Source organism: Protopterus annectens, chromosome 9.part0 (assembly GCF_019279795.1).
Source record: "Protopterus annectens isolate FY-2018-M chromosome 9.part0, PAN1.0, whole genome shotgun sequence".
NCBI classification, from domain to species: domain Eukaryota; kingdom Metazoa; phylum Chordata; order Ceratodontiformes; family Protopteridae; genus Protopterus; species Protopterus annectens.
In genome coordinates, this window is record NC_056743.1 from 649,036,576 (window position 1) to 649,063,627 (window position 27,052).

At 47.5% G+C, this 27,052-nt stretch overlaps 1 protein-coding gene across 1 annotated transcript in view; it reads left to right on the forward strand.

Annotated features, from left to right (window-relative positions):
- MSH5 (mutS homolog 5) overlaps positions 1–27,052 on the forward strand; it is a 2,353,005-nt gene that overhangs the window by 1,241,847 nt on the left and 1,084,106 nt on the right. The window contains exon 17 of the mRNA XM_044083236.1: positions 19,166–19,294. Within this exon, the coding sequence (XP_043939171.1) occupies positions 19,166–19,294 (129 nt within the window). The remainder of the gene's footprint in view (positions 1–19,165; positions 19,295–27,052) is intronic.

Consider the following 27,052-nt stretch of genomic DNA (forward strand, 5'->3'; position numbering starts at 1 on the left):
GTAGTCCATCCCCTTATCTTTTGTTTCATAAGGATAGGGTGCCCTTACGTACCAACCCATCCTTTTTGCCTAAGGTAGTTTCTCCGGCAAATTTGGATCAAGGCAATGATCTTCCTGTTTTTTCCTAACTATTCCAACAGATCAGAACAAAAATTGCATTGGTTAGACGTTCATCGCCAACTTAGGTACTATTTGGACAGGACCAAACAGTGTAGGAAGTCTGATCAACTGTTTGTTTCCTATGCAGAAGGCAGAATGGGCCTTCCAGTTTCTAAAGTATCTCTTTCTAGATGGCTTACTTCATTGATTACTTTTGTGTATGAGATCAGACATCAACAATTGCCAACCAAACCTAGGGCTCATTCAACTAGAGCTTTAGCTACATCTATAGCTTTCCAAGACAGATTGCCTATTGATTCCATTTGTGCAGCAGCTACTTGGGCTTCTCCCCATACCTTCATTTCTCATTATAAGTTGGACTTAGCCTCTAGAGGCCGAGCCAACTTTGGTTCCACTGTACTCAAGAGTCTGTTCCGATAGGCCACCCGGGACAAGGTGCTAGGGACGCGGTCCCATCCAGCAAGAATGAAGGCGAGATAGACAACTTAACATTTAGAAGTTATGTACCTACCATAACGTTCCATGTTAGTTGTCTTCTTCTCGCCTTCTTTCTTGCGTCCCACCCTCCTTCCCCCTAGCCTGGACAGACCTAGAGGAGTTTGTTTGTGACCTTTATTTTTCTACCACCTCTATTTATATGTATATATATATATATATATATATATATCTTCAGTCAGGTTTAGGACACCCTTTAGGCATCCTATAGAGGTGGGTTATCCATTTTCTTCCATTTGATGGAACTTTTTCCTAGCTGGGCCTAGCTTACAAACGAGATCTGAGGAGTTACCGCCTAGCATTGTGGGATATAGGGGAGCCTCGAGCCGGTGGAACTAGCTCTCGAGCTTTTAGAGTGGCCGAGTCGGAGCCGAGGATCGGCTCCGAACCCATCCAGCAAGAAAGAAGGCGAGAAGAAGACAACTAACATGGAACGTTATGGTAGGTACATAACTTCTAATTAATTTCTATTTACCTGCACTAGGCATAGGTCAAATATTAATGCAGTTGAGTTTGCCATTGTGTAAGCTTTAAGATGAAATATTTTAAAATGTTGTACATGGCATGGTTTTGGAATTATTGATGCAGATATGAACAAGCAATATTTGTTGCCTAGAGGTGAGAGTAGGAGTTAACTGCAGATGCACCTGTAGAAGTCACTCGAATGTAATGAGCTATATACCATTTTCCTGCACTCCCCTCTGAAAAGGATGCATTCAGGTTTGCTACACCAGCAGGGAGAAGAAACCATAATAGAAACACTTTCTCTTCTTCAGACTGAAAACATGACAGGTCAGGTTATTAATCCAGATTATTTTTGGTTCCATAGAAAATCAGGAACCTCAAGCCCATTTTGGACCTAAGTGAACTCAATTTATATGTTTAAAAAAAAAAACTGCTCAGGATGGTGATGATGCAAGCAGTTTTGCCTTGTCTACAGGCAAATAATTGGATGTGCTTTTTTGACCTTCAGGATGCTCATCTCCACACCAGAATTGCAATATCATCCATGAGGTTTCTAATCTAGTTGGGAGACTGCCAATTTCAGTTTAGAGCTTCTCTGTGGTCTCAACACTGTTCCCTGTTTTTTCACCAACTGCATGGCTTTGATGGCAATAGATATGTGGCTTTTCAGGATCAGGGTCTTTCCATAACTAGATTGCTTGCTTTGTCACAGCAGCATTAAACAAATCCCATTTTAGAGCCAGGGATTACATGCTCCAACTTTGCCTATCCTTGGAAATTTCAATCAGCTATGACAAATCACAGCCACAGGCTGACTGTGTTCAATTAATATGATGATACCTTGATATCAGGTCCTGTATCATTTCCTACAATCTTCATCTTCTCCAGCAGTCCTTGTTCTGAGAGTTCTAGGCCTCATATCCTCTGATATTCTAATGGTGCATATTAGCCTGACTTTGTTTAAGAATCTTACAGTTGCTCCTCAGAGCACAATGGTCACAACTGAAGAACTTGCTGTCATCACCCATCTGGATCACAAATGTCTGCAGAACTCGTCTCCAGTGGTTGGTTGACATCACCAGTACTATTACAGGGGAGGCCTTTTCTTCTTCCCCCACAATTGGCCATAGTCACCATGGACTCCTCCTCCTTGAGATGGAGAGCACAGTATTAGGAGAAAAGGTTCCAAGGTACATGGTCAGAACCTGAGGCCAATCTTCACATAAACATCCGTGAGATGAGAACCACCCACCTAATATCACAGGAACTACAGGATTATTTGCCTCTAGGGCTGATCTCCATCTAAACAGACAACAGTACAGTAGTTTGGCACATCAGCAAACAGGGAATAACCAGATCCAACCCCTATGCCAGGAAGCTATGAAGGTATGACAATGGGTGATAGTTTCATATTGTTTATTGACAGTAATGCACATCCCCGAGAAGATCATCTGTCTTGCTGACAGACTCTGCATATTCTCTTGCCATATGAGTGGTCTCTCAATTTGCATGTGAAGAATTAAGTATCTGATGTTATCAGTCTTCATTTATTCTTGACTCTTGTATAGTCTGTTCAGATTCTTGGAACCAGTTCAGCTGTTGGCTTACGCTAGCCAAACATCTCTCAAGCTAAGAATCTACGCACAGTGCCCCCTCTATATTACCCCAGATGTTGTTTGCCACTGTTGTAGCAAGACGCATCAGTCGAGTCTCCTCTCGTGGATAAGTAAATATCTAAAATGTACTAGTCTTTTTACCTTCCGTTCTTCCCTTTTGATAAAAGCTTTGATCTGAAGTAGGGACTTCATTTGTCAGCAACCTTTGGGTCTTGGATCCGACTTCGGATCCGAGCCGGCAACTTATTTTACTGCTTATGGATCCAAGCTCCTAGCTTCTCCCCTTACCCATAATCCCCTGCCAACCCTGATTGACCTCAGATCTAGTTTGCCGCTCTAAGAAGAGACAGCTGGATTTTAGAGCTCCTGGCGACTTACCAGATAAGTCTTCAAAAACTTGTCAAAAGAAAAAATTTTTTGATTTAATTAAACAGTGTGTGTGGTTAGGATCCCTTTTTGTTAATTTTATTAATTTGTAGTGTAATTCCTCCCCTCGCTGGTTCGTAGAGTGTGTGTGTGTTGCTTGTGTTTTTGGGGCCTGGTGTGTTTGTGTAGTTAGTTTATTTTTTCTAATGTCGGAGGCCCCAAAACCCATTTTTTCTAAGTGCACCGAGTGTGGCCATAAGCTTTCACTGGTGGATGGCCACACTCTGTGTGTTCGGTGCCTTGGGGTTGAACACCTGTCCTGTGGGTGTTCCATTTGCGCAGCGTTCAACCCCAGGGCACTGAAAGAATGGAGGTCGAAGCTGGTTCTGGCGGGACTTTTGCCCCCGGATCCGGCTTCGGCCTCCGGTACTCCCGTGGCTCCTCCTCAGTCCTTGGTGGTAGCCACTCCTGCCCCCCTTCACCCAGCCGGGACTCAAACTCCCACTAAGACGCCGGAGGAAAGGGAGGCCAGGAAGGAGAAAAGGAGGGAGAAGCACCACAAGCAGTGGGCCGAGGCCTTCGCTTCGGCCCCCCCCAGCTAAGCGGGCTTCTCTCTCCACGGCTTCCAGCTCCCCTCCTCCTCGGATCCGATCCCCTTGCTTTTCCCCGGGACCCGAGGAGGAGGAGACGCGATCTCCATCGAGATCATCGAGGCAGCATTCCCGGCCCGCCTCGGTGGTCTTGTCGAGATCTACTTATAGTCTTTCTGATGCAGACTTGGACCGGATGATGAGAAGGTTCATCCAGGCCCAGCTGCAGATGGGAGTTCTCTTGCCTCCCTCGGGAATCACCTTTTTGCCCCGATAGCTCCTTCTCTGACCCACTTCCCGGGTTCGGAGTGCTCGGAGCCAGGCAGCGTTGGAGTCGGGGGTGGGTCGGCGCCGACAGTACTGGGTACTTCGGATCCGACCCTGCCCTCGAGTCTGTCTGGTCCTTCATCGGATCCGACCTCTCAGAGCCGTGGGCCGAGCTTCAGATCCGAGGGATTCTGTGTGCCTTCGGCTCCGTCCAGTTCGGAGCACGCGGGTCCTTCAGATCCGATGGCCTTGGTGCCGGTTCAGATCCCTTCATCGGATCCGAGTGGGAGCCGGCTTTCGGACCCCAGGGAGAGCGGCTCCCCCTCGGCCTTCGATGTAGTGGAGAGGGCTCTGTTGAGAGCATCCGGACCCCCGGTCCTTGCATCGGCTCCACCCTGCACTCCCTCTCTGCTGGGTCAGGCTTCCATCACCCGGCCACAGGGACAGCCTGCTTCGATGTCCCAGGTTGTTCCACTGGAACAGGATATTGCTGGTGAGACCTCCTTGGACAGTCCCCCCGAGGAAGTGCCTCGCAAGCATCAGTGTAAGAGGAGACACGTGGACTCCTCCGAGTCCTTAACAGAGGACACGGACTTGGATGAAGGGGAAGGCTCACGAAGGTCACCCCCCGAGGATGTCTCCTTTGGAGACATCATGGAAATGCTCAGGATCGGGGGGGTGGTCTGCCCCCAAGGCTTCCTCCGACGAGTCCGTGTTCCTGGAGGCATTCGAAGCAGGTCCGTCTACTTCTTGGGTGTCCCCTCCGGCTGACCCTCTGGTGGACCTTATCACCACCAGGGTATGGAAGGAGCTGGACACTGTGGAGCCAGTCCCCAAATGCCCGGATAGAATTTTGAGTCCCTCCGCAGACCGGTCCCACTGGAGCAAGGGTCCCCCCATAGATGCCATGTTGATGACAGCAGCCACCAAGAGGGAATTAGCTCAGGAGAGCCCCTCAGTCCATCCACCGAGCAAGGAGTCCCGCTTGATGGATCGCCTCGGGAAGTGGGTATTTAGTTCAGCGACCTTCTCAGTAAGGTCCCTGAACTACATGGCACATGTCATCAGGATGCAGCGAGATCTTATCAAAGAATATGCTGCTTCCCCCCCAGAGTCCATGTCGGCGGAGGACAAGCAGTTGTCCTCCACTCGTATGGCCACTCTAAGATCTGTTTCAAACACCTCTATGCGGGTTTTGTCCCACGCCACAGAGGGAGCCGCTAGAGCCAGCGGAGCGGGTCTAGTCATGAGACGTCAGGCCTGGCTCCGACATGTGACTTCATGGAGCCCTTTAAGGCGTCCTTTGCGAATGCCCCCTTTGATGGTTCTGCCTTGTTTGGCAAGACCGTTCGCGAGACACTTGTCCAGAGTGAAAAGGACGGGAAGACGTCTGCCGTCGGAGTCCGCTTCTCTGCTCCCCAGAGGTCCTTCTCCAAGAACCAAAAGGGACAGAAGAAGATTTGGTTCTGGAAATCGCAACTTTCCCATCCTGCTCCAGACAACCAGTCCTTCCGTGGCAGAGGAGGACAGGGAGGACGCCGCCCTAGAGGCAGAGGGGTCCCGAGAAATTTTGGGTCCAGCAAAACCTTCTCTGATCGGCCCACGCAGCAGCCCTGAGGGTTTGCATGACTGCTCCACTCTGGAGGCAGTCAGGGGGTGCTTCTCGAAGCACCTGGCGGCTTGGGAGTCCATTACGTCAGATCGCTGGGTGCTTCGTATCATATCCAGAGGTTACAAAATTCCACTGCACCATGTCCCCAGACTCAGAAACCTCCCCGATGTACCACCCGATCAGAGGGAGGCGGCAGCTGCAGAAATTCAGCAGCTGCTAGAAAAAAGAGCCATCCAGCCCGTCCCCCCAGATCAGCTTGGATTAGGGTTTTACTCCAGGTTCTTTCTGGTGCCAGAAAAGACGGGGGACTTGAGACCGATTCTTGACCTTTCACTCTTGAACCTGTCAGTAACCAAAGAAAAATTCCGGATGGTCACCCTTCATTCCATTCTCCCCCTCTTGCAGGAGAGTGACTGGATGCGCTCAATAGACCTCAAGGATGCATACTACCACATTTTAATGGACAGACAATCCAGGAGGTTTCTTCGCTTCTGGCTGGGAGCCAGTCACTATCAGTTCAGGGTCCTTCCCTTTGGTCTCACCACAGCCCCCAGGGTGTTCACTAAAGTGTTAGCAGTGATAGCGGCCCACCTGAGACTCCAGGGAATGCAGGTCTTCCCGTACCTGGACGACTGGCTCTGTCCTCCCCAACAAGGCATCTACTCTGCGCAGCAAGAAATTACTTTCTCCGGCTAGCTCCCCATCTAGGCATTACGATCAACATGGACAAATCCTCCCTTGCTCCAACACAAGTGATAGATTTCATAGGGGCCAAACTAGATACGAGAAGTCTCCGAGCATTCCTTACTTCGGAGCGACTTCAAAACCTGAGGCTTCATGTACGGGCCATCCTCCAATCAAAAGCCCCACCGGCAGAATTGGTCCTGAGGGCACTAGGCTCCATGGCAGCAGCAATAACTCTTCTTCCATGCGCTCGTCTGAATATGAGGGTGCTACAGTGGACCCTTTTAGTCCAATGGTCCTTTCAGTTTCTCCCCCTTAGTCACCCTATCTCACTCAGCAGGGCTTGCAGGAGGGCCCTCTTATGGTGGCTCCAGTCCCCAGACCTCCATACGGGACGACCCTTCTGCACGCCGCCTCCCCTTGCCACGGTGACAATGGACGTCTCTCGCCTTGGGTGGGGGGCATTGCTCAGGCAGAATGGTCCAAGGCACGTGGAACGACGCAGAGACCTCCTTGCATATCAATGTTCTGGAGATGAGGGCGGTGCTGTTGGCATTGCAAGCACTTCAGAACCTTCTCCCCGCAGGAACTATCGCGATACAGACGGACAACATGTCAGTTGTCTGGTACATCAACAAACAGGGGGGAACCAGGTCCTACCCTCTCTGTTGAGAGGCCATGAGGGTGTGGGAATGGGCGATCTCCACCAACTGCTTCCTTATCACAATGCACATTCCGGGACAGTCCAACATTCTGGCGGAAAAACTCAGCCGCACTATTCTTTCCCCTTACGAGTGGTCTCTCAATTCCCAGGTAGCAAAGCGGATTTTTGCAGAATGGGGGCAACCCTGCTGCGATCTTTTTGCCACTCCCTCAAACACGAACGTCAAACACTGAACAACACTATAAAAGAGAATAACACTGACGGTAACAACCATCAGCTATGTTGAATAAGGCAGCGATAAGACACCGGCTCGGACTGTATAAAATCTTTAATAAAACACTTCCAAAACTTTGAAATATCCATGTTAAGCGCTTTCATCTGCTAAACATGCAGACTTCATCAGAACAAATAACTTTGTATCAATACGCTCATTTAAAAACTTTTTGGCGCCAAATATGCTTCACAAATTTAAAGTGCAAGTGCTAATATTTCACATTTATATGAATAAACAATAAAAATGTAAAAATGTAAGGTATATATAAACAATAATATACCTAACATACTTAATCTAAAAAAGAATAAAAACTAAGGATACAAAAAATGCACTTTACAGACACGTCCGAGCGGTGTCTTATCGCTGCCTTATTCAACATAGCTGTGATTGTTGTGTCTGTCTCCTGCTCAAACCCACAATGCCCCAACTTCCCAGCTTCTTGGCTCCCTTCCCCCCTCCGAAAAACCCACAATGCTGTGGTGCATGCTTGGCCTCGGTATCCTCACATGGCAGTAACCATCACTCTGGTCCCACTAGCAAGATTCCACATGCGGCTACTACAATGGCTTCTAGCATCACAATGGTCTATTCTAACCCATCCGATAAACTACCCCATTCTTATCACCAGTCGCTGCAAAAAAGACGTGTCCTGGTAGATGGAATCTGAGGAAATCTTCTTAGGCTGCCCCTTCCTCAACCTAAGGGCATAGTGACCACAGATGCCTCCCAGATGGGGTGGGGGGCATTATCTGGGAAGGGCAGTCCAAGGCACTTGGTCCCCAATAGAAGCCAATCTACATATCAGTATTCTGGAGTTGAGAGCTATTAGCATAGCAAGCATTTCAGTCTGTCCTCCCTCTAGGAACCATTGCAGTTCAATCAGACAATGTCTGGTACATCCATAAACAGGGAGGAACCATGTCTTACCCCCTGTGTCAAGAAGCTCTCAGAGTGTGGCAATGGGCAATCTCTTCCAACTGTTTTCTGATAGCAACACACATCCCAGGGAGCTTCAGCGTAATTGCAGACAAACTGAGCAGGTACATTCTACTGCCTCATAAGTGGTCTGTCAACCCCAGAACAGCAAGGATGATTTTCCATTGCTGGGGCCATCCTTGCTATGACCCATTTGCATTCCCCCAAAACAAGTGCAGAAGCTACTTTGCATAGTCCCCCCCCTCAGGGGGAGTCCCTGAGAGATGTTCTTTTCCTCGATTGGCCCCCCAATCTCCTCTATGCCTTTCCCCCCACCCCTCTAATGCCACTCTTTCTCAAGAAAGCAATGAGGCTAAGAAGCAAAGTGATCATCATTGCACCCTTTTGGCCTCAAAAGATTTGGTTTCCCTTCCTATGGCCTCATCTAGTTCACTGTCTGTGGACCCAGTTCCAGACCTGCTCTCTCTCCCTCAGGGGACTGGTGCATCCCAACCTTCAAAATCTCAAGCTCACAGCTTGGTTCCTCCAATTCTGCTAGTCACCAGGCATAATGATTTACCTTCCCCAGTGCAGACAATTCTGCTGGCTTCCCACAGACCATCCACCAGGAAATTCTACTTTAGTAAGTGGAAGAGATTTTCATCTTGGGCATATGAAAATAATCTTAACCCTTTTTCTACACCCGTAGACAGAGTTGTAGAATTTCTAGCCATTCTTTTTGATTAAAAAGCTTCAGCCTCCATGATTAAGGTCCAGTTAGCCACCATCTCTAACTTTCATCATGATTTTGAGGACCTCGCACTGATTTCACATAGATTGTGTAAAGTATTCCTCAAGGGAGTATTGCATTTAAAACCTCCGTATAAAGAACCTATACCCCTATGAGATCTGATCACTGTTCTTCAGTCCGTGGGGCTCCCTCCCTTTGAGCCAGTGGCTACATGCAATTTAAATTTTCTTTCATGGAAAATGCTTTTTCTTATAGCTATTACCTCTGCAAAACGAGTCTCCGAGATTCAGTCTTTATGCTCAAAACCCCCTTACTTAGTTTTCCATAAGGACAAAGTTTTCACTCAGAACCAATCCATCCTTTCTTCCAAAGGTGGTCTCAGAGTTCTACATTAATCAAACTATTGACTTGCCTGTTTTCTTTCCTAACTTTATTAACAAAGGTGAATATTGCTTACATTTGCTGGATGTTCGCAGTTACATTTGTATCTCAGTAGACCTAAAGAATCTAGAAACTCAGACCAGTTGTTTGTATCCTTTTCCAGACCAACTTTAGGGAAACCAGTTTCCAAAGTTACCCTGCCAAAATGGCTAAGAAACTGCATTACTTTCATATATAATAAAAAGAGTCTCAAGTTAACTGTACCGGTGAGAGTGCATTCCACCAGATCAATGGCCACTTCAGCAATTTTCCATTCTAAGGCTTCCATGAATGTGATATGCGCAGTAGCAACATGGGCTTCTCCACATACCTTTATCATTTATTACAAATTGGATCTGGTCTCCAGGAAAGAACATCCTTTAGTTCTATGGTTCTCGGGAATATCCTTCCATAGGGCCACCCAGGATATAAAGTAGCTGGGGACTCTGCCCCACGAGTTAAGATTAGATGAAGATTGACAACATCAGATAAAAGTTATGCTCTTACCATAACATTCCATCTGTGTTGTCGATCTTCATCTATTCTTGGCATCCCACCTTCCTTCCCCCTCCTATGAACTCCTGGACGATCGAACACTTGTCCTGAGTACCTTGTTAATTTTTTTACCTCGGACATGACTTCCTCATGTTTGGTTATGATTCTGTCTTTCTATAAGCTGCAAACTCATTCTGAGGTAATATAGAGAGGGGCATTGTGGGTAGAGCCTTAGCTTGCGAGGTTTTTCACTGGAGCGAGCTGTCTAATGGCCGAACTGGTTCCGAGGATCAGAACATACTACCCAAGAGTCAAGAATAGATGATTGACAACATCGATGGAACATTACGTTAAGAACATAACTTCATTTTTCTGCTACTGTGGCTATCCTTGTTGTGAAGACTTCACTTCTCCAATGAATACCAAGTGCGGCAATTAGTTGGCCATAATTCCCCCAAGGGGGTAGTCCCCAAGAGAGAGCCTGTGGTCAGACAGTGGCCAATCAGCTCCTTTTATTCCCCCCCCCCCCCTCACTGATGTCCAGGTTCATACAGAAAGCAATCGGATGCAAAGCTACAGTAAATTCTTATTGCTCCACACTGGCTTAGACAAATCAAATTCATTTTCTTAGGCCTGATATCAGGGAACTTCCTTATCTTTTAGTCCATATTTATTCTGCTTCCCAAAAGGCTTCTACTTAAAGTTTATAGAAGCAAAATGGACACAATTTACTACTTTGGTAGCTGCTCAGGCAGGAAAGACACCATATCTTTGCTTCTGTTCTTCAAGTGTTTCCCTTCCTTTTGGAATTCTCTTCTTTGGGTTCTAGCTCTTCACCTACTAAGGTTCATCTTGAAGCAATCTGTAACTTTAACCAAGGTTTTTACTCATGTTTATTGGCCTCTTATAGGTCTTGGAAAGGGTTTTCTTAAGGATACATTCCGGGTTTGTCCACCAATCAGGAAACCAGTCTCTCCATGGGATCTTAATTTTGTGTTGGAATCCTTAACAAAGGCCTCCTTTGTGCCAGCATATATAACTTCTCTACAATATTTGTCTTGGAAAACTCTCTTCCTTGTGATGATAACATCAGCCAGGAGAGTTTCTAAGTTGCATAATCTCTCATCTCTTCCATCTTATCTGGTTTTCCAAAAGGTCAGTGTCTCTTTTACACACCAGTCCATTTTTCTCCCTAATGTGGCATTTGACTCCAATTTAAACCAGCCTATTCATCTACCTGTGTTCTTTCCCAGAAACTCCATCAAGGGAGAATATTTACTTCAGACCGTTGACATGCACAGACTACTCCAGTTTTATCTTCTTAGAAAAAAAAGGCCATCAGAAAATATAACCAACTATTCATATCCTTTGCCCAAATAGATTAGGTCTCAAAAGATCCAATATTACCTTGTCCAGATGGATTTTAGATTGTATTACTTTTGCCTATGCCTCCATTAATCGTCCTTCACCACTTAGTCTGAATGCTCATTCTGCAGTTTGAGTGGCCACATCTGGTGCCTTTTTCAAGAACTTGGTGGCTTCTGCTGCTTAGACTTCCTTGCTTACATTTGCTAAACATAAGCAGGATGTAATTTCTAAACCAGAGCAATTTTTGGGGCCACTGTTCTTAAAGGCCTGATGTTGTGATGCCACCTGTGGAATAAGTAGCTGTGGATTCTGACCCAACATGTGGATTTGATGGATGGGATGAATAGGCTATAGTAGTTATGTGCTTACCATAATGCTGGATCTTTACATCCTCGTCTATTGGATTGAGCATTCCTTATGTCTTCTATTTCTGAAGGATCTAGAGGACCTGTTTTATATAGAGAGCTGCAGTAGGATTCTTTATGGTACAGGTCAGCAAACTCAATCTGATTACGTTTCTCAACTAGGTGCATTATGGTTAGGGAAATTTCAAAGGGACTCTGTGTTGGAGCACTAGATTTGTTAAGTCGGAACAGTCAAGTGGCTCGAGGAACCAACAGTTGTATCTGATGGATGATAATCAAAGGATCCGGCATTATCCTAAGTATATAACTACTGATCTGAAGTAGTTACTTCATTTGCTCTGCAACCTGTGTGTATCAGATCCGAGCTGGCAGCTTTACTAGCTAAAAGATCCGAGCTCCTGGCTCCTCCCCTTCACCCATAATCCCCTGCTACATGCTCCCTTTCCTCAGATCGAGTTTGCCGCGGCTGAAAGAAGCTTCTAGTGAAGAGCTCCTTAGGCTTGGGTGAGATCTTTTCAGTGAATCTTGTCAAAAAGTTTATTTCTTTGTCAGTGTGTGAGTGGTTTAGATCCTATTCGTCGAGTGATAGCTTTAGTTTTATTTTTTTGTGGTAATTTTTAGTTTTTGTACGTTGTTTTTGTCCCTCCCCTTAGTGTGTGGGTGTGTTAGTGTGATGACTGAAGGGCCCAAAGCCGTCTTTTCTAAGTGCACTGAGTGTGGCCATAAGCTTTCCCCGGCTGATGGCCACACTCAGTGCGTTTTGTGTCTGGGGGTGGCCCACTTATCCACTAGCTGCCAAATATGTGCAGTGTTTACCCTCGGGCCATCAGGAATAAGAAGAACAAGTTGATCCTGGTGGGCTTGTTACCACAAGACACTTCTTCTTCCTCTCCCTCTAAGGCACAGGCTGCTACTGCAGCCCCCATACCTTTAGGTCCCCCGACTCTGCCTGGGACACAACCTCCCTCTGCTGCGCAGAGTTCAGGGGACTCATCTGCCTCTTCGAGAGAGAAGAGGCATAAGGAGAAGGATAGGGACAAACATAAAAGTCATGAGGCAGGCTGAGGCTCATCCCTCAGCCCCACCATCTAAATTTACTAGTCCCTCTACGAGGGCCTCCTGATCCTCTCCCTCTCGGCTCCATTCGCCTTGTTTTTCGCCGGAGGAGTACCGGTCTCCCTCGAGGTTAAGGCGGTCCTCCCGGCCCGCCTCGACGACATCTTCTAGGTCTACAAGAAGCCTGACTGACGCGGACATGGATCGGATGATGCATCGATTTCTGCAGACTCAGATGCAGATGGGGGTGCTCCTGCCTCCCCCCCCCGATCCGGGGGGAGTGCAGTCCCCCTTTCTGCACCGATCACTCCTTCTCTAACCCGTTTTTGGGTTTTGGAGTCATCGGATCCGGGCCCTTTTGGAGCCGGGGATTTGTCAGCGCCGATAGTTCCAGTAGCTTCGACGCCGACTGCACCCTCGAGCATGTCGGATCCTAGCTGTCAGGGCCGAGAGGTGAGTGTCGGATCCATAGGGGTTGATGTGTCTTCGGTGCCCTTCAGTTCGGAGCACACTTCCCTCTCGGATCCGACCGCTTCTGCTCCAACACCGATCCCTGCTTCGGAGCTGAGGAGACGGCTTTCAGAGCCTGGGGAAAGCGGCTCACCTTCGGCTTTTGAGGTAGTGGACAGGGTTTTGTCGAGGCCTTCCAGATCCCCGGTCCGGGCGTCGGATCCTCCCTCTCCCCCTATGCGTTTGGGTCTATCCTCCATCATCCGACCACTGGGACAGCCTGCTCAAACCCTCCAGTTAGTTCCCTTAGAGGAACAGGACCCTGTAGGTGAGCCCTCCTCGGATAGTCCCACCGAGGAGGTCCCTCGCAAACTGAAGTGTAAAAGGAGGGACCTGGACTCCCGTGAGTCCCTCACGACAGACACGGATTTGGATGAAGGGGAAGGTTCCCCAAGGTCACCCCCTGAGGATGTCTCCTTTGGAGACATCATGGAAATGTTGCAAATTAGATTGGGGTGGTCTGCCCAAAAACCGTCCTTGGACGAGTCCGTGTTTCTGGAGGCATTTGAGGCAGGCCCATCTACCTCCTGGGTGTCCCCCCCCGGCTGACCCCCTGGTAGACTTAATTATTACCAGGGCGTGGAAGGAGCCCGACACCGTGGAGCCCATTCCAAAACGGCCAGACAAAATTCTTAGCCCTCCCTCTGATAGGCAGGCCTGGTCTAAGGGTTCACCTGTGGATGCCATGTTGGTGGCGGCTGCCACGAAGAAGGAACTTGCACAGGAGAGTTCCTCGGTCCACCCTCCGGATAAGGAATCTCGGGCGTTGGACCGCATCGGGAAAAGGATGTTTGTTTCAGCCACCTTCTCTGTAAGGGTGCTGAACTACATGGCACACATTATCAGGCTACAGAAAGACCTAATAAAGGAATATGCTGCAGCTCCCCTGGAGTCCATGACGGTCGAGGATAAGAAGACTTTCTCGTATGTCCACTCTGAAGTCTATCTCGAACAAGTCTATGCGGCTACTCTCCCATGCTATGGAGGGAGCTGCTAGAGCTAGCAGACCGGGGGTCGTTTTGCGGCGTCACACCTGGCTCTGCCTTTGCGATTTCGCGGAACCCTTTAAGGCATCCTTCGCGAATGTGCCCTTTGACGGTTCTTCGCTCTTTGGCAAGACCGTATGTGAGACGCTGGTCCAAAGCGAAAAGGATGGGAAGACGCTGTCTGCCGTCGGAGTCAGCTTCTCTAATCCCCAACGATCCTTTTCGAGGAATCAGAGGGGACAAAAGAAGATGTGGTTCCGGAAGTCTCAGCTGTCCCGTCCAGCTTCGGACCCCTCGTCCTTCAGAGACAGAGGAGGACAAGGTGGACGTGGGCCCAGAGGCAGAGGAGGGCCACGTAACTTCGGGTCTAGAGAACCATTCTCGGACAGGCCTGCGCAACAGCCCTGAGGGCTTACCGGCTGTCCCTCTCTGGAGGCAGTCGAGGGGCATTTGTCGGAGCACCTACTAAATTGGGAGTCCATCACGATGGATCAATGGGTGCTCCGAATCATATCCAGAGGTTATTACATTCCCTTCCTAAATCTTCCCCACCCCATGAAACGCCTCCCCGACATACCACCCAATCAAAGGGAGGTGGCAGCTTCAGAGATTTCAAAGCTGCTAGAAAAAAAGAGCCATCCAGCACGTCCCCCCCCAGACCAGTTCGGATTGGGCTATTACTCCAGGTTAATTTTGGTGCCAAAAAAGACAGGGGACTTGAGACCAATTCTAGATCTCTCTTCCCTGAACCTGTTTATTCCCAAAGAGAAATTCCGGATGGTCACTCTTCAATCAATTCTCCCCCTCCTTCGGGAGAATGACTGGATGTGCTGCACAGACCTCAAAGATGCATACTACCACATTTTGATGGACAGATGATCCAGGAGGTTTCTCCGCTTCCGGATGGGAGCCAGTCATTATCAATTCAGAGTTCTTCCGTTTGGCCTCACCTCAGCCCCCAGGGTGTTCACCAAGGTCATGGCAGTGGTTGCAGCCCACCTGAGACTCCAGGGCATTCAGGTCTTTCCATACCTGGACAACTGGCTCCTCACTGCCTCCAACAGGCATCAACTGTGTGTTGCCAGGGATTATGCTCTAACTCTTGCCCAGAGTTTGGGCATTTCGGTAAACCTTCAGAAGTCCTTTCTTCATCCTGTGCAGGTTCTGGAATTTATAGGGGCCAAATTGGACACTCGCCTCTCTCGAGCCCTACTAACTTCGGACAGGGTGAACAGTTTGTCATGTCAGGTTATAGCCCTCCTTCAGAACCCGGCTCCATCGGCAGAGTTAGTCCTGAGAGCACTAGACTCTATGGCAGCGGCAATCAGTCTTTGTCTACACGCGCGTCTACGAATGAGGATTCTGCAGTGGACCCTTCAAGTCCAGTGGTCTCTGTTGCTACATCCATTGAACACACCTATTCCCCTGAGCAAGGCTTGCAGGGACTCCCTCCTCTGGTGGCTTTACTCACGCGAGCTGCGAGACCCTTCGTGATGCCTCTGCCCCAAGCCACGTTGACCATGGATGCTTCTCGCCTCTGGTGGGGGGGGCATTCTTCGGGCAGAACCGTCCAAGGCACGTGGACCCCCTTAGAGACCGCCTTGCATATCAATGTCCTAAGAGATGAGGGTGGTGCTTCTGGCGTTGCAAGCTCTCCACGACCTTCTTCCTCTAGGGACTATTGCGGTTCAAACAGACAACATGGCGGTAGTCTGGTACATAAACAAACAGGGAGGAACCAGATCTTATCCCCTTTGTCGGGAGGCTATGAGAGTTTGGGAGTGGGCGATATCCACCAACCGCTTTCTGGTAGCAACGCACATTCCGGGTCGGTCCAACATTCTGGCGGACAAACTGAGTCGCGTGATCCTCACACTGTACAAGTGGTCTCTCAAACCATCAGTTGCGAAACAGATCTTCCTCAAATGGGGTCTACCTTGCTGCGATCTTTTTGCTTCTCCGTCAAACACAAAGTGCAGCGAGTTTTTTGCAATACTTCCCCCACCAGGGGAGAGCCCCAGAGACGCTCTGGTTCATGCTTGGCCACCCGGTCTCCTCTATGCTTATCCCCCCCTTCCTCTTATGGTGAAGTTCATTCAGAAAGCACATCGGTTGGGGAGCAGAATTATCCTCATAGCCCCATTCTGGCCTCGCCAGATCTGGTTCCCATGTCTGCGGTCTCACAGTGTAGTTCCTCCATGGATCTTAGATCCCATTCCAGATCTGATTTTGCATCCTGCGGGATTGCAACCCCCGAACCTGGTAAACCTCAAGCTCACTGCTTGGTTGATCCAGTTCCACTGATGGCAAGGACTCCCGGCATCTCATCACCAGTAAAGGCCATTCTGGTAGCGGCTCACAAGTCTGCTACCAGAAAAATTTACAGTAGTAAGTGGAAGCGTTTTTCTGTCTGGGCTAAGGACAAGGGCCTAGATCGCTTTACCGTCCCTATTCCAGCGGTTCTTGATTTTCTGTCACACATTTTTCATCAAGGAGCCAGTGCATCTACAGTTAAAGTACAATTGGCAGCCATTTCCCATTTTCATGTGGGGGATGGACTGGGATCTTTAGCTTCGGCGAAGATATGCAAAACCTTCTTGAAAGGCATTTTTCTTTTGAAACCACCAGTTAAGACTATGGTCCCACCATGGGACTTAACTTTGGTTTTACAAGCATTGGCAAGCCCACCTTTTGAGCCTGCCGCCTCAGTTCCATTAAAGTTCTTATCATGGAAAACAGCCTTTCCAGTTGCTATTACTTCAGCCAGGAGGGTTTCAGAACTTCAAGCCCTTTGCATGAAACCCCCTTATCTAATCTTTCATAGTTATAGAGTGTCTCTCAGGACTAACCCTTCCTTCTTACCAAAGGTGGCTTCAGAGTCAAATATTAATCAGTCGATTAATTTGCCAGTGTTCTTTCCCAACTTTCAGAACAAAGGAGAATACAAATTACACAAGTTGGATGTACATAGACAACTAAATTTTTACTTGCACAGGACGAAGGATACTCACAAGGCTGATCAGTTATTTGTGTCCTTTGCCAAATCTCCTCTGGGTAGAGCTATTACCAAAGTTACCTTAGCAAATTGGATTTCACAGTGCATCATTCATGCGTATGTAGCCTCAGGTAAACCTGCTCCTGTTGGAGTCCATGCCCACTCAACCCGATCCATAGCCACATCAGCAGCCTTCTGGTCAAAGGTTCCTCTGGATGACATATGTTCAGCAGCTACTTGGTCCTCTTCCCATACATTCATTTCTCATTATAAATTGGATATGATATCCAGGAGTAGGGCTTCCTTTGGCTCCGCGGTGCTTCGGAATATCCTTCCTTGCGGGCCTCCCAAGGTTTTAGGTAGCTGGGGACTCTGTCCCACAGGTTGCAGGGCAAATTAAGTAACTACTTCAGATAAAGAAGTTATGTACTCACTATAATGTTCCATCTGAGTAGATACTTCATTTGTCTGCAACCGACCCCCCCCCCTTCCATGCCTCCTAACCATTATTCTGGTTCCTGATCATGATTGAGATTGAGGGTTTCATGTGTCTAGGCATTATTTGGTCCTCTGTCGAGGGTATTAGTTGCTAGATTAAGCAAACTCGATCTGAGGAAAGGGAACATGTAGCAGGAGATTATGGGTGAAGGGGGGGAGCCAGGAGCTCGGATATTTTAGCTAGTAAAGCTGCCGGCTCGGATCCGAGGTCGGATCCGATACCCACAGGTTGCAGACAAATGAAGTACCTACTCAGATGGAACATTATGGTGAGTACATAACTTCTTTTTTAGCTCTGTACTACAGAGGTTTTATGGGGTTTTTTTTATACCAAATTGTATTACAGATTGTAAAATCAGAATTTTGAGGTTTTCATTTACTCAACCTGTTAGTCTTGGATACTTTATTTTAGTAAAATTTTACCCTTTTGTGTTCACCCTTGTTTGTTTTTACATAGGGAGCTTTAGGCTTTTAGTATTTCTTTAGGCTTTTTGAAGAGCATTTATTGGTATAGTCACTCAGTTTGCAACTTCCTGGGGAAGAGAAGAGTAGGAAGAGGGGTGTTTAGCCTTTTTTTTGTAGCTGGGCTCTCTCTAGTTCCAGTAGCATTAAGACTGCAGTCCTGCTCCACTAGTGATGACTAACAACTGATAATATCAGGCCTACGGACTGAGGCCTATGTGTGGATAGTTACCAATCAGTCTGTTATCTCCATTATCAGTCTGACTATTAGTTAATTGTTGATGCCTTTCATTCTAACTCCTAACCCCCTTTAAACTGGGGCCTCCAACCTGTGGTTACAGTTGGTGGAATAATATCAATTTTAAATAGGAGAGGAGACAAAGGTGGCCTTACAGTCCTAACAGTGGTGTTTTTACAAATTATCTGCTATTACTTTGAGGGACGGATAAACAGTGTAAGCATATGCACATGTGCATTCCCACATTGCTGCATGTGATGCTTAGATCTGGCCGTCCCTTCAGCGTTCACACATACTCATGTGGCACTAAAATGCTCTCCAACTTCTGCTAGAAAACAGTATGTGCCAGAAAAACCCACATCCTCTCCCTGAGGTAAGTGAACTGGTCATCAGCCACTCAAGATCCACCCCCACGATGACTTTCCAGCTTTTCAGACTGCTAGCCATCATAGATGGATTCAATACCCCTGCAACAATGGACTTGACAGTGCTTTGTACATGTCATCTGAACAGTGTCATTTATGTTAAATGTAGTCATACAATTGTACTTTCTTCCTTTCATGGCCTGGTTCCCTGGTGTCCTCCTTGAAATCGAGTGATTAAAGTGAACTTGAGAAGTTACACCATAACAGTCTTGCAGTTGTATTAAATCCTGATGAATTTTATCACATTTATTATTTATGACAGCTGCAGTGCATGCCACATTCCAGTAGATATCCAAAATGAGTCTAGCCAGCTGTAAGACAGTCTGTGAAATGTTTTTGTAAGTATATAACTACTTTCACGATTATCAGACTTTGTTTAAAATGGGAAAGGCTTAAGTATGCATAAGGGAAGGGATACAAGTCATACAGAAATGTGTATATTATTTTGATTTGTTAATTGAATAGAACAGCTGCATATACATGCTTCTATATAGGGTCTATTCATTCCCTGTTGTCTTCTATTTACAGACAGTATATAATGCAGTGTGCATTGGAGACATGTGCAGATCACTGCCACAGTCAGTGGAGCTCTTCAGAAACATTTCCTTGTCTTTCACAGATGATCTTCACTATATTGCAAGCCTAATTAGCAAAGTGGTAGGTGACTTTAAATGTTGATACATCAGGCAAAAGCTGTTGTAATATTAGAACAAATTTATTAGAGGCATTTGGTTAAAATGTCTTATGACTGACTTTAATGAGACATATTACAGCAAGCTGATATATGGATTTACTGCTTGCCTTCATTTGTCCTTTGATCCAGTTTTCAGCAGTTCTTGCAAATTCCACATTGAGACTGGCATCACTTTCATTGCTTCTTTAACTGATATTTCTCATGTGCCATTTTTTGAATAAGCTAGTATCCCCTTATCCGTATTCAGTTATTGCTTCTTAAACTGTTAGCTATTGATGTTAAGTTGTCAATCTCACCTTCATTCTTGCTGGATGGGTTCGGAGCCAATCCTCGGCTCTAACTTGGCACTTGCTAAGCTCGAGAGTCACTTTTACCAGCTCAAGGCAGCCCCATATCCCATGATGCAAGGCGGTAACTATCCAGATCTCGTTTGCCGCTTCGCTAATGAGGTCATCCTTTTTACCAGCTCCTGGTAAGTGATTTTTTTCTTAATATTTGTAAGGTTTTAGGTGTCTCAAAACTCTAAATTTTAGTCTTTATATACCTTCCGTGTACTTTATTCACTTAGCTCCATACCCATTTCCCCTTAGTTCACTTAGTCATAGTTTGTGTTTCGGGCCTTAGGCCTTTCCCACCCTCACAGTTCTTGTCAGGATTTCTCTCAAGTGTGTGTGTGTGTGTGTTGTATAACTGTTATAATAATAACTAATTTATTAGTTATTAATAATATTTTTAGTTGTTAGTGTCTTTGTTTGGTCTGATTGGTGTGTGTGTGTGTTAGGACTGAGACATGTCCAAAGATACTAGGGTCTCAGGTTTCAAGAAGTGTGACTCGTGCTGTCAGAAGATGTCTCTGACAGACGGTCACACTCCTTGTATTTATTGCCTGGGACCCCTACACCTGCAGGACTCCTGTGCTATATGTCATTCTTTCAGCCAGAGAGTCCTGCAGGAACGTAGGAATAAGTTGATCCTCAGGGGTCTTCTTAAACCAGAGAGCTCCCCGGCTAAGGTCGGCTCCGGGAAGCCCTCCAAGCCTCCCAAGACCCAGGCTTCGGTGTCCAAGTCTGTGGTCTTGGTTCCGACTCCGCCGGAGTTGACATCGGCTCCGTCCGGAGCCGATCTTTCCTTGTTAGAAGCTTCAGTACTGGCGCCGGTCGGCGCCGATACCCTGGCTTCGGCACCTGTGTTGGCTCCATCTGGAGCCGACACCCTAGCGTCGAAGCATGTCTCGGCTCCGGCTGGAGCCGAGATATCTTTGCCTCCTCTCGGAGCCGACAACTTGTCGGCTCCACCTGGAGTCGAACGTTCTTCGGCTCCGATGGCTCCGTCCAAGAAGAGGTCTAGATCCCCTTCTATGGAATCTATACACTCGGCTCCAGCCTCTCCCTTGCTTTCGGAGCGGAGCCATCGGAGCCAATCATCGAGGTCTTCCAGGCTCTCAGACCACGACTTGGAGAGAGTGGTGAGTAGGCTATTAAAATCACAGGCACTAGCCCAGATGCTCTATAGCCCATCTCATCAGACGTCAGCTATTCTACACCCCCCTGAGATTCCTCCTTCGACTCTCCTACAGAGTTCGGAGCCGGAGATTATTGGTACCGTGACTGTTGCTGCTTCGGAGCCGATACCACACCTTTCGGCTCTGTCGTCCTCGACTCCTATCTCCTCCTTGAGACCTTCCTTGGAGGGATCCGGGCGTCTGGCTTCCCTGGTTGGTTCCCAGGGGGCGAGTGGCATCGGACCCTTGTCCGACCCCGTTCTCCCTCTCGGAGCATCGGCCTTGGTGAGCTCGGCCCCAACATCTGCTTCAGAGCCTTCCCTTTCGGTGAGACCAGGGATCCCTGTTTCTTCGGAGCGGGATCTCTCTGCCCTCCCTGGAGGTGGAGCCTTCGAGGTGATGAGGAGTGTGCTAGCCCCAGAGCTTAGCCAGCAGTCGGTTCCTTTAGCTCCTCCCTCTATGGTGCCTGTAGATGCCTCTTCCCGCTCTCTTGCTCCCGGACCCAGAGATCCATCGCCCCAGGTTTCCCCATTGGGAAGGACTTCCTCTTCCGAGGTTTCTCCTGATCCTTCAGGTGAACCCCCACGTAAGAGGACCTGCAAGAGGAAGCATTTAGACTCCCCTGAGTCTACAACATCAGATACCGATTTAGATGAGTCGGAGGGGTCCCCAAGATCTCCCTCTGAGGATGTCTCCTTTTCAGACATCCTTGAACTCCTGAAACAGAGGGGGAGCTGGCCCTCCATTAATCCCTCCGAGGATGAATCGGTATACCTGGAGGCTTTTGGATCTCGACCCTCCACCTCCTGGGTGTCTCCGCCTTTCGACCCCCTCATGGAAGTCATAGCTCGAAAGGCGTGGGCATCTCCTGATTCGGTGGAACCAGTCTCCAGGAGACCTTCAAAGTTTATTACGGCCCCCGCTGAAAAGCAGTTTCTTACTAAGGGTGTCCCGGTTGATGCCATGGTGGTGGCGGCCGCCACCAAAAAGGAACTTGCAGATCCTTCCGTGCCAGTCCATTGTCCTAACAAGGAATCTAGGTCCATGGACAGGTATGGCAAGCGGATGTTTTCCTCAGCGACCTTTGCTATGCATTGCTGAATTATTTATGTCACTTCACCAGACTTCAGAGAGACATCCTCAAAGAATTGGGTGAAGTAGTACAGGATCCGTCAGCAGCAGGGGCTCAAGAAAAGATTGCCTCTCAGCTGGGAATCCTTAATTCCATAACCAACTCCTCCATGCGGCTCATTTCTTATGCAGCCGATGGGGCGAGTAGAGCTGCAGGCACAAGAGTGGCTCTCAGACGTCAGTCCTGGATGCGGCTCTGTAATTTTGCAGACCCCTTTAAGGCATCCTTCACAAACTCTCCCTTTGATGGGACAACATTGTTTGGCCCTCAAGTGAAGGACACTTTGACCAGGTGCGAGCAAGATGGCAAGACTCTTTCTGCCGTAGGAGTCCGTTTCTCCACCCCTTCTAGACCTTATCCCAAAGGTCAGAAGGGAGGGAAAATGTGGTTCCGAAAATCTCAGGGAGTCACGCCTGACGCACGTGGTCAATTTACCCCCAGAGGCAGAGGGGGTAATAACAATAGATGCCGCCCTAGGGGCAGAGGAGGTCCGCAGAACCAGGGCAGCAGAGAGCCTCTCTCTGACAAGCCCTTCCAGCATCCCTGAGGTGTTGCCCGACTGTCCACCCTTGGAGGCAGTCGGGGGGAGATTGTCGCTGTACCCAAAAGCCTGGTTTTCCCTCTCTCAAGACAAATGGGTACAGTCGATTATATCCGAGGGTTACAAGATTCCTTTAGAGGAAAGCCCCTTCCCTCATAAAGGTTCCCTTCCAGATGTTCCACCCGGTCTAAGGGAAATTGCAAAACTAGAGGTTTCAAAGCTTCTAAAAAAAAGGGCCATCCAGCCAGTACCAACAGATCATTTAGGGTCCGGAATCTACTCAAGGTTCTTTTTGGTCCCCAAAAAGACGGGAGACTGGAGACCAATATTAGACCTCAGCAGGCTCAACAAGTCTGTCAAAAAGACAAGATTTCGGATGGTCACACTTCAATCGATTGCCCTTTCTGGGCAAAGACAACTGGATGTGCTCCATAGACCTTCAGGATGCGTACTATCATATAAAAATCCACAGAAGCTCCAGAAGCTTTCTCCGCTTTCGGCTGGGGACCAGTCATTTTCAATTCAGAGCCCTGCCCTTTGGTCTCACTTCAGCCCCCAGAGTGTTCACCAAATGCATGGCAGTGGTCACGGCTCACCTGAGACGTCAAGGATTCCAGGTGTTTCCGTATCTCGACGACTGGCTCCTCTCAGCCACCACCAGGCATCAACTTCTCCAAGCCAGAGATTACACTCTACGTCTCTGCGGTCACTTAGGAATCTGTCAATTTTGAAAAGTCTTCCTTATCGCCCTGCCAATCTATTACCTTTATAGGCGCAAATCTAGACACTACTCGGATGTCAGCAAACCTAACAAGTCAGAGAATCCTAGATATCCAAAACCACGTTCGGATCATCCTATCCAGCAAAAGGGTACAAGCCAGGTTGGTCCTGAAAGTGTTGGGCCTCATGGCAGCTGCCATCACACTTCTTCCTCTGGCCCGTTTTTACATGCGTCTCCTACAATGGATATTGTTCACTCAATGGTCCTTCCAGCAGCTTCCCATGCCTCACAAGATCCTGGTGACACAAATCTGCAAGAACCATCTATCCTGGTGGACTTCCTCTCCTCTAGTCCATCAGGGCAGACCTTTTGTTCCCCCGGCCCCGGTAGCCACGGTCACTTCGGATGCCTCCCTGATCGGGTGGGGGGGGCATTATCAGGGCAGGATGGTTCATGGCACGTGGCAACCGTTCGAGTACCACCTGCACATAAATGTCCTAGAGGTGAGAGCAGTGCTTTTAACGTTGCAAGCCCTCAATGACTTTCTTCCTTTAGGGACTATTGCAGTTCACACAGACAACATGTCCGTTGTGTGGTACATCAACAAGCAGGGCGGAACCAAGTCCTATCCCTTGTGTCGAGAAGCTCTCAGACTTTGGCAATGGGCGATCTCCTCTCATCGGTTTCTGGTAGCAACGCATATCCCCGGGAAAACCAACATAGTAGCGGACAGATTGAGCAGAGCTATACTCATGCCTCACGAGTGGTCTCTCAACCAATCCATAGTGGAGGAGATTTTTCAGAAGTGGGGCCGCCCATGCTGCGATCTTTTTGCTACACCTCAAAACAGCAAATGCCCAGACTTCTCTCTCTTCCCTCTTCCGGGCCATCCCCCCAGAGACGCTCTTACCCAAGATTGGCCCCGGAGGCTCCTTTATGCTTTTCCTCCCTTTCCTTTGATACCACAAGTACTCCAGAAAGCTACCATCTTGAGAGCCAAAATGATTCTCATTGCCCCTTACTGGCCTCGACAAATTTGGTTCCTGTTCCTTCATCGCCATCTTTTGGTGCAGCCTTGGCATCTGGACCCAGTTCCAGATCTTCTGATCCACCAGTCGGGTCAACTGCACCGGTCCGTTCCTTCCCTCAACCTCACAGCTTGGTTGCTCCACTTCCTTCCTTAGCCAGGCTTCCTATGATCTCTAACCCCGTTAGAGATATCATAGTAGCTTCTCTTAAGTCCTCTACCAGGAGGATTTACTCTAGCAAGTGGAAACACTTCTCCTTTTGGGCTAAATCTAAGAACATAGACCCCTTTACTGCCCCTATTCAGTCTGTCTTGGATTTCCTAGCGGAAATTTTTCACTCAGGTTCTTCGTCTTCCACAGTCAAAGTTCAGTTGGCAGCAATATCGAATTTCCATGTCAGGTTTGCAGACCACAACATTATGTCCCACAAACTTTGTAAAGCTTTTCTCAAAGGAGTGTGCCTTCTTAAACCCCCTGTTAGAGATCCTCCACCACAGTGGGACCTAAATTTAGTGCTGACATCCCTGATACTTCCCCCTTTCGAACCGGCTGCTTCATGTTCATTAAAGTTTCTTTCTTGGAAGACACTTTTTCTAGTCGCTATTACCTCAGCTAGAAGAGTGTCTGAACTTCATGCCCTCTGTGTTCGTCCCCCTTATTTGGTCTTTCACAAGGACAGAGTATCCTTGAGAACCAATCCATCTTTTTTGCCCAAGGTTGCTTCTAAGACAAATTTAAACCAATCCATTGATCTCCCTGTATTTTTTCCAGATTATTCTAACAGGGCGGAACAAAAATTGCATTACCTAGATGTTCATCACCAACTCAGATATTACTTGGACAGAACAAAACAATTTAGGAAATCCGATCAGCTCTTCCTTTCTTATGCTGAAAATAAAAAAGGTCTCCCTGTTTCTAAAGTGACCTTATCCAGATGGCTATCTTCCACCATTTCTGACATTTATCAGCTTAGGGGCAAACAGCTGAACTCAAAACCTAAAGCTCATTCCACAAGAGGTCTAGCCACTTCTACAGCCTTTCAGGCTAGACTACCCTTAGATACTATTTGTGCAGCAGCCACTTGGGCCACTCCTCATACCTTCGTTTCTCATTACAAATTGGATTTGGCTTCCAGGGACAGGGCAAGCTTTGGTTCCACTGTTCTCAAGAGTCTGTTCCATTGAGCCACCCAGGATAGAGGTGCTAGGGACGCGGTCCCATCCAGCAAGAATGAAGGTGAGATTGACAACTTAACATTTAGTAGTTATGTACCTACCATAATGTTCCATGTTAGTTGTCTTCTCTCGCCTTCTTTCTTGCGTCCCTCCCTCCTGTCCCCCTAGCCTGGACAGACCTTGATCTCCCCTTTTCTCTGGAAGATTCTTCTTCCTTGGACACCAGATAGTTCTTGTCCTTGATTACCTGGTTTCCTCTACAGCCTTTTTAGGTTAGTTGTTTCTCTTTCCTTAGTGGAAAGTTTTTATAGGCAGTTTTTCCTCTAGATACCAAACGAGATCTGGATAGTTACCGCCTTGCATCATAGGATATGGGGCTGCCTCGAGCTGGTAAAAGTGACTCTCGAGCTTAGCAAGTGCCGAGTCGGAGCCGAGGATCGGCTCCGAACCCATCCAGCAAGAAAGAAGGCGAGAGAAGACAACTAACATGGAACGTTATGGTAGGTACATAACTTCTAATTTTATCTGAGATCTCAGAAGATTTCCTGTCTGTTGTATTTACTATTTCTGCCAGAGTTTGACTTTTGTTATTTAGAAAACTTGTTACTGATGTTTAACAGATTTATTATTGCGTGGTTTATCAAAAGGTGACCGGCATTAAAATCTGTGTTGGTTACATTTCTAGTAATCATTTTAATCAGAGTTGCTGGCTACTGAGACTTGTATGCATATATCAACTGGACACAAGCTGATTTAAGTATACTTTTCTCTGCACTTATTTAAGATTTGATTCAGTAAATATTGTGTGTCTTTGATTCAGTAAATATTGTGCATCTCTGTCTATCTGCAGTTAGTTCCCCACCCCCTCCCTGTTTTCTGTTGTGGTGTTAGTCTTGGTGGCTTTGGAATTGCCCACCCCTACTGTGTCTGTTTTTGCGCACACCTCCTGGACCCATCTCATTTGCTCACTCATCTGAGTACAGTGAGATCATATTTTGATTTCAGATACTCCTACCAGTCACATCTCCTCTGCTGTGTACAGAGAGAGCACTTGGAAAGGACATTCCCCTATAGTATCTTAATCTGCTCTGTTTCCTCCCTCTCCACAAAAAAAAAAAAAAAATGCACTTCCTCTGTTTTACTGTATTTGTGTTTCTTCCTACTTTATTACCTTATTTTGCTTTTGCCTCTTCTTAAAAGTACTCAATTGAATTTATTCTGCTGCCTTTATTACTGCTTGTTAGTAGCCTGATTAAATTGTAACTGTTATTCTAAGGCCTTTGGTTTCAGTACTTGGGCTTCAAACCAGTTGTTTTACATTAAGAAGGTTTATGGTCTGCACTGTTGTGGCAGGACAGGTAGCGTACATCCTTCTAAGTTGGGAACTGCTGATTGAAGGCTCAGTGTCTGTTATTCTAAAAGTGTATTAGTTCTGGGTTAAGCACATGGGCTTCAGGCCAGTTATTTTACATTAAGAAGGTTTGTGGTCTGCACTGTTGTGGGAGGAGAGGCCAGATTCTGCCTTTCTGAGCTGGGTATTTTTGTTTAAAGGTTTATTGCACATGCTTACTTGAACTGTTTCTTTCTGAAATCGGTACACCTTGTTTGCTGTAGCATAGACTA